The following is an 8836-nucleotide window of genomic DNA, read 5'->3' as shown; positions in this document are numbered from 1 at the left end:
TTTATATGTATGAATCGAATGATGTTATGAACATCATTACTACCTTAAGTTCCTTGGATAAACCTACTGGAAAAGAGAAAAATGGATCTAGCTTCAACGGATCCTTGGATGGCTCGAAGTTCTTGAAGCAGAATCATGACACGAAAACAAGTTCAAGTAAGATCATCACTTGAAATAAGATTGTTATAGTTATAGAAATTGAACCAAAGTTTGAATATGATTATTACCTTGTATTAGAATGATAACCTACTGTAAGAAACAAAGATTTCTTGAGGTTGGATGATCACCTTACAAGATTGGAAGTGAGCTAGCAAACTTGAAAGTATTCTTGATTTTATGTAACTAGAACTTGTAGAATATATGAAGAACACTTAGAACTTGAAGATAGAACTTGAGAGAGATCAATTAGATGAAGAAAATTGAAGAATGAAAGTGTTTGTAGGTGTTTTTGGTCGTTGGTGTATGGATTAGATATAAAGGATATGTAATTTTGTTTTCATGTAAATAAGTCATGAATGATTACTCATATTTTTGTAATTTTATGAGATATTTCATGCTAGTTGCCAAATGATGGTTCCCACATGTGTTAGGTGACTCACATGGGCTGCTAAGAGCTGATCATTGGAGTGTATATACCAATAGTACATACATCTAAAAGCTGTGTATTGTAGGAGTACGAATACGGGTGCATACGAGTAGAATTGTTGATGGAACTGAACGAGGATGTAATTGTAAGCATTTTTGTTAAGTAGAAGTATTTTGATAAGTGTATTGAAGTCTTTCAAAAGTGTATAAATACATATTAAAACACTACATGTATATACATTTTAACTGAGTCGTTAAGTCATCGTTAGTCGTTACATGTAAGTGTTGTTTTGAAACCTTTATGTTAACGATCTTGTTAAATGTTGTTAACCCAATGTTTATAATATCAAATGAGATTTTAAATTATTATATTATCATGATATTATCATGTATGAATATCTCTTAATATGATATATATACATTAAATGTCTTTACAACGATAATCGTTACATATATGTCTCGTTTAAAAATCATTAAGTTAGTAGTCTTGTTTTTACATATGTAGTTCATTGTTAATATACTTAATGATATGTTTACTTATCATAGTATCATGTTAACTATATATATATCCATATATATGTCATCATATAGTTTTTACAAGTTTTAACGTTCGTGAATCACCGGTCAACTTGGGTGGTCAATTGTCTATATGAAACATATTTCAATTAATCAAGTCATAACAAGTTTGATTGCTTAACATGTTGGAAATATTTAATCATGTAAATATCAATCTCAATGAATATATATAAACATGAAAAAGTTCGGGTCACTACATCATCTCCTCCTTGCATCAGGAATTTGCTATGACAGATTTGGGACCACTTAACTACTTTCTAGGCATCCATGCCACCCGCACTGTGTCTGGCATTTTTCTCTCAGCGACAGTATGCAACCGAGATCATTGAGCGGGCTAATATGTCCACTTGTCACCCTTGCCGGACCCCTGTAGAACCGGGTGCCAAGCTTACTGCCCACGGTCCTCCTGTCAAGAATCCGACACTCTACCGCAGCCTTGCAGGTGCCTTACAGTATCTCACATTCACTCGCCCAGATATCTCGTATGCAGTTCAGCATATATGTCTATTCATGCATGATCCTCGAGAGCAACATTTGCACACTCTCAAGCGGATCATTCGATATGTTCAGGGGACTCCTGACCTCGGCTTGCAGCTTTATGCTTCATCTCCCACCTCATTGGTCGCCTACTCTGATGCAGATTGGGCTGGCTGCCCGACCACCAGACGCTCTGATACAAATATGCCAGATGCAGTGCGGGTCTATACATCGATTTTTAGTATTAGATATAAAGTTGCCCCTTTATGCAAGTGATTGACGTAGGTTTTATCGCTCTTAGAGTCTTGTAGCATCCACAGTTCAAGTACGTTTGAGATGTTTGACAATTAAATTACTTTGAATTGGTCTCCCTACCTACTACTCCACTACTACATGTACGGACCAATCGACCACAAAAAATTTGATACTACGTATTATATATAACTTATTTGATTTTAATTTAGTAGAATCCAAGATATCGATGTCGAATGTGGAAACATTTTACAATCGAAGAAACAACAACTTTGATTAGACATGACAATGGATCGAATGATGTCATATTCACATTTATATCTATTTAATTTTTTTTTCTTTACACTACTACAAATATGAGAAAAGAAACCTCTATAAGGAACCTCTTTCTATAGTAGCAACAAAAAAGAGGTTTCAATACTAAAAAGGAACCGGTTTGTATAGTTTGAAATCGAAACCGGTTTCAATATTTAACTTAAGAAACCTCTTTTTCTTAAAATATCGGTTCTACAACTTTAGAACCTCCTTTTACATAAAAAGAGGTTTTTTTCTTCTAAAACTTATGGAACCTCTTTTCTTTAAAACCGATTATACAACTTTGGAACCTCTTTTTACATAAAAAGAAGTTTCTTTTCTAAAACATAAGGAACCCGTTTCGTTACAAAATCGGTTCCAGTGTTTTGGAACCTCTTTTCAATAAAAAAACCGGTCTCAATTACAAATGATGAATTGGATAACGATTATTTTTGGAACTGATGGCTGGCAGTGAGCTGGTACCTTTTATCATCTCTTCAGTTACTCCAAACTTCAACTTCATTTATCCAAACTTCAACTTCATTTACTCTATCATTTATTTACTCCATTCAAACAACTTAAAAAACACAAATTCATACTCACCAACCAAATTTCACACACATTTATTGTAACGACCAATAAACTCTTACGAGAAAACACGCTTTTTTATATCAAAAAGTTTCTGGCTTACCCCATTTGGTAAAGCGCGCATAGGGATGCGCGGCGCGGTTTATAGCATAAAACAAAATCAGAACTTGACAACTGGGCATACCACCAGCAACTGGGCAGACCACCAGCAACTGGGCAATTGCGCGGTGCGCAAGGCCACGCGTGGCGCGCTCTACTGCTGGAAATAAGGTCAGCCCAATCTTAATACATGACAACGCATTTTCACCCAAACCGAGTTTCATTAACCCCAAACCAACTCCACCACTTTTCAAACATTAAATAACCAAGTTTTAATCGACAAAAGTAGCTTATGACCCTCGAGACTCCAACGACCCATAAATACAAGGACGTGGCAATTTCGACCCATTTCGTATAAATACATCAAAAGACCGGGCATGACGATTGGGATTGCACTAGCCAATCTTAAATCTAATCCAAAAGCAAAGTCTTCTAAAGCAAGACGCGCTAGTTGTAAAGACCCGTCCTAATCCATCTGGATGAATACATTACATTTGGTTACATCACAAGGTACTTGACCTCTATATGATACATTTTACAAACATTGCATTCGTTTTTAAAATACAAACTTTCATTTCATCGAAAGTTGACAGCATGCATACCATTTCATAATATAGCCAACTATAATTGACTTAATAATAATCTTGTTGAACTCAACGACTCGAATGCAATGTCTTTTGAAATATGTCATGAATGACTCCAAGTAATATCTCTAAAATGAGCAAATGCACATCGGAAGATTTCTTTCATACCTGAGAATAAATATGCTTTAAAGTGTCAACAAAAAGGTTGGTGAGTTCATTAGTTTATCATAAACAATCATTTTCAATAATCTAATAGACCACAAGATACTCATATTTCGAAAACAATCTGTGTGCAGGTCTGCTCACTGCTGTAAAATCATTCATACGATATATAAACACCTGGTAATCGACCTTAACAAGGTGCATATAGAATATCCCAGGCATACCGACATTCCTCACGGTCATGCAAAAAGCATACAAACAGGCCACTCTTTTAAATATGATGGTTGTGTACACCTCACAAACAGATCATATCTTTTAAAGCTGGCGGTTGTATACTTATATCAAAGTACTAAAGCAGTTCAAATTCTCTGAATGGGGCTTGCTAGTGCCCATAGATCTATCTTTAGGATTCATGTCAATTAGGGGCTCGGTTCCCTAATTCTTAGATTACCAGACTATAAAGGGGTGATATCCGGTGTACTTGTAACTCAATCGTAGAATGTTTTTAAGTACTTGTGTCTATTTCGTCAAACATTTATAAAAGCAGTGCATGTATTCTCAGTCCCAAAAATATATATTGCAAAAGCATTTAAAAAGGGAGTAATGAAACTCACAATAGTGTATTTTGTAGTAAAAATACTTATAACGGCATTGAACAAGTGTAGGGTTGGCCTCGGATTCACGAACCTAAATCATGTATATGTATTAACACCAAATAGTAATCGAACAAGTTTATATATATTATTATTATTATTATTATTAATATACTTGTTATTTTATACGTTATATAGATAAATTTATATTTATTCTATACAATTTATATAACTAATACTTATCATATTAAATTTTAATATAGTAATTACTCATTAAAATATTATTTAATATAATACGTAATATTGATATTAATGTAGTTATGTATTATGTCATAAATATATTTTTATATAGAAAATCTTTATTTGATATATTAATAATTAATAATACTAATAATAATAATGATAAAAAAATAATAATATTAGTGTTAGAAATAATAATAAAAATGATAATAAAAATAATAATGATAAAAATAATGATAATTCTAATTATAATAATAAAAATGATAATTCTAATAATAAAAATGAGTAATAAGTAAACTACCTCAAAAAAGTGATCCTAAAAAATGTCCAAGTCCGGGTTTGAACCTGCGACCTCCGCTAACCCGATAACAACCTAAACCTTCCAAGCTAATCAGTTTCCTGATTTAATTCCGTTTCTATAAATCTTTAACCATTTTATCCTTTCTGTTCTACTTCACTTTCTTTTTTTAAAAAGAAATTGTCACAGCCGAGGCTCGAACCTGCGACCTCTCGTTAATACAAACACCCGCTCAACCATCCAGCTAAGGACCTCTTGTTTAAACCCAATAGTATAAACCACTGCTCTGTCATCTGTTTTCTGTTATAACTTGAACATAAAATTTATTTAACCACTAACTCTATATTCTTCATAACATCCAAAATTTTCTTTCCATCATTATCTTTATCTATCATCATTCCTAATCTCTTCTATCATCATACTTATTTTCCTAATCATAATAATAATCATTATTATCTGTATCATCATAAGATGATCATCATCTTTATCCTACGCGTATCATAATCATTATCTAAGTTGCTGTTCATTATAATCAAAGTATCATCATAACATCGTGATTATTATTCCTTTATTATCTTCATCAAGTTATCAACATTGCAACTCATTTACATCAAGAAAAACGAATACCTACAGCTGCAGCTACAGCAACCGGCAACAAACCGTAGTTTAAATAAGCAGTCTATCATTATGATTCGGTCCTTATTTGTTTCAGCCCAACAGGCTAAAGTAACACGGCCCAATAGAAAAACTGGATCTCGGCCAAAGTGGATACTAGAAACATGGTGGCCCAATGAAGAAAATCAGTCCATGTACATCGTTATCTTAATTTTGTTCGATGGCAGCCCAAGTTGTGGTTAGAAGTCGACAGGAAAGAAAATAGAAACGAGATAGCATAGTGACAACAGACTTTTATGCACAACTTCAACCTTTATTAAATTAAAAGTGGGGTTCTTCTGTTTTGTATTTGTTGGCCATAAATAAAGTTTTGCAAAAGTAGATGGCTTAATTCGATTAGAAACAGGAACAAAGGCTGCTACAGCAGCTGTCATCATGGACTAACAAAAATATAGTAAGCGTGCAGCAAAACAGAAGGTTTGAGTAGGTGTTTTCTTGTAGGGTTTGGTGTTGTGATCGATATTAGAAGCCAATGGGTTATTGGGTTGTAGTAGTATGTTGGTTCACAAGAGATAGAGAGAGGAAGAGATGGATAGAGAAAGAAGGTGGCGTTTGTAGTGGATTTTGTGGTCGACTAAAGTCGATGATGATGGTGGTTCACCTGATGGTATTCTAAGATGAAGAAGTGGTGGTGATGGTAAACGATTAATAAAAGTTCGAAAGTAATGGTGATGGTTGTGATGGTGATGTGGAGCTTAAAAAAAACGCAGGTATAGCATTAAGTGGGTTTCGTGGGGTTTGTTTGGATGGTTTTCGAATAACATGAAAACAGTAGATGGATATGAGAAGTGGACTGCAGCAGTTTGTAGTGTTTAAATGGTCATCAAGGTAGTGATTACTCGTTGATGGTTAACTGAATAGCAACAAAAAATTAAATAAAGTGGTGAGGGTTAAGGTGGTGGTGAATCGTGGTTCATGGTAGTTTGTGGTGGTGATGGCTCCTTCGTTCTAACCATTATTAAAACGAGAGAGAGATAGATAATAGAGAGAAAGGGAGGCGATGGAGGTGGTTGTTTAAATGTTAAAGATGGTGTTACGGAGAAGAAGCAGAAGAAGAAAAGATAGATGGGAGGTTTCTTTTTCTTCATTGAATAAATAATTGTATGCATATATATATTTGAGATAGAGATTAAGTTAGATAGATAGTGGAAGCATTCAGCAATCAAAAACAGTAATCCACATATATCAATTCAATTCACGAACGTACTTAATGATTGAGATTAAAAATATATAATATAATAATACTTATAATATAACTTAAAATATAAACGTGTGAATTCTTAGCCGTCGTCTACTATTCCTTTCACGGACTGGATTTCGTACTCCATTGATCAACAGTGGCGGATAAAGGTCTTTCCTAAAAGTCTTAAAATAAATATTTATTCTAACCATTATTTTATAAAAAACGATCATTAATTTATTAAATAAAAATTACATCAACTGTCCCTCTCATTTATGAGTGAAATATAAAAAGTGTTAAATCTTAACAAATAGTTCCTAAATACATTTTTAATAAGCCTAAAATTTATAGAACTCATTTTCGTATCACCGTTTATGTTAAAATTACATAAGTTTGAATTTAACTTGCTTAATATCAATCGAAACATCAAACGAGTATTACAATCATTTAATATTTATTTTTAATATACTTTATTTATATATAGAGATATATTTTAAATAATAATTATTATAATATCCTATTTTTATTTTACTAATTTTTAATAACAACAATATATAATACTTCAAATTATATTTCGAATTATTATTTATATATACATACACACATATCTATTTATAATTAATTTTTCGTGAATCGTCGAGAACATTCGAAGGTCAATTGAATATATGATACAGTTCAAACTTTTTGAGACTCAACATAATAGACTTTGTTTATCGTGTCAGAAACATGTAAAGATCAAGTTTAAATTTGGCCGAAAATTTCCCGGTCGTCACAGTACCTACCCGTTAAAGAAATTTCGTCCCGAAATTTGATTGGGATGGTCATGGCTGACAATAAGTATGTTTTTATGACGCATACGAGCTAGAAATTAAAGTTTTATCATCATTGAGTAATATAGATAAAACAAATCAATTACGCGAAGGGTACAAGTGAAGCTATCACAAAAGAGTGAAATGAGAAAATAATGTTTCGTCATATCCTTTGAGGTAGATATGGTTGATTTCCGGAGTTCAGGGGATTTGGAGAAAATCTTCGTGATAAGATTTGATTCTTCGGTAATTAAGGAAATTAGAATCCTCTTTGTTAAATATGATGATCTGTTTTGATTGTTCAGTTAGATATTTCACTATAAATCCACCCTCTCCATTTCTTTTATATTTTGGAGTTCCATACTTTTGTTTTCTCTTCCCGACTTTAAGTCAAGTGAATAATAGTCCAGAATTCGTAGGTATGGAGTTTCGAATGAACATGACTAATGTTCTAAGAGAGAAATTGTAATAGCACGATCTTGATTGGTTAAATTACCAGAATTCAAGAGAAAAGATAGAACTATCAGAAAGATATGTTCTCGATATGTTTAGAGATTAGATAGAATGTAAGAGTCGTGTGACATGGCATATGATGACGGTAGGGTCTGTGAATCATCATGTTTCATTAGAAACTCAGCATGACTTACTGTAATATAATCACGTTGATCAAGTGTCATTATATTATACTAACTCATGCTTCAGTTCCCAACACTACTTCAATAACATTCATATTTTAAGTTCGAATTTTTCAGGAATTAGAAAATGAAACAGTCTTCTTTCTGATGTAACACTAATATTGCGAAGAGATAAATGATTTCAGATAAGAATGGTTATGAAAATATCTCTAGAAATATCGAGGATATTTATAATGAAAGATACGATGATATCTTAGAATTTCTAATATCGATGGATGATGATTAAGATTTGTCTGTAAAAGTGTAGAGTCAGGAGCAAAGTATTCGTTAATGACTTCAGCAGACACTGAATCATTTGGATTCTTTGAATGCAGGTTTACTCTTTGTGATTTGTCCACAGCCTCCTTCATGGTTTGCTTAATCTGTTTTCCAGTTCCAACTTTTCTTAGCTTTGCTAACATATTATTCTTTATCATCAACTTTCGTAAGGTCATTTACGGTTGTCTACAGTTTCTGCTGCTTCATTCAGCTTTTTCCAAAAATTCAGAGTATTGATTCGTAGACTGGGTGCTTTTCAGAATTTTAGAATGGAAGATCATAATTCTAAGAGATAATGGTTATATGTATACATATAACTGTTGATGTAAACATACTACGAGATTTCAAAACACTGATTGCTGATTCCAGATAATTGGTATGGTAATTCTTGTTATAAGATGTGGATGAGTATATGATAAGACTTCATAAATAATATAGATATTTTTCAGAGAGACTAAAGGCGAAGTTGCT

At 32.8% G+C, this 8836-nt stretch overlaps 1 protein-coding gene across 1 annotated transcript; it reads left to right on the top strand.

Moving 5' to 3' along the window:
- The first annotated feature begins 1428 nt into the window (after positions 1–1428).
- Positions 1429–1914, top strand: LOC139888654 (uncharacterized mitochondrial protein AtMg00810-like). Its single transcript, XM_071871650.1, has one exon. It carries the CDS (start codon positions 1429–1431, stop codon positions 1912–1914), a length of 486 nt encoding a protein of 161 aa, XP_071727751.1.
- Positions 1915–8836: the final 6922 nt, after the last annotated feature.

Source organism: Rutidosis leptorrhynchoides, chromosome 2 (assembly GCF_046630445.1).
Source record: "Rutidosis leptorrhynchoides isolate AG116_Rl617_1_P2 chromosome 2, CSIRO_AGI_Rlap_v1, whole genome shotgun sequence".
In the NCBI taxonomy this organism is placed as follows: domain Eukaryota; kingdom Viridiplantae; phylum Streptophyta; class Magnoliopsida; order Asterales; family Asteraceae; genus Rutidosis; species Rutidosis leptorrhynchoides.
This window is presented reverse-complemented; position numbering and strand designations above follow the sequence as displayed.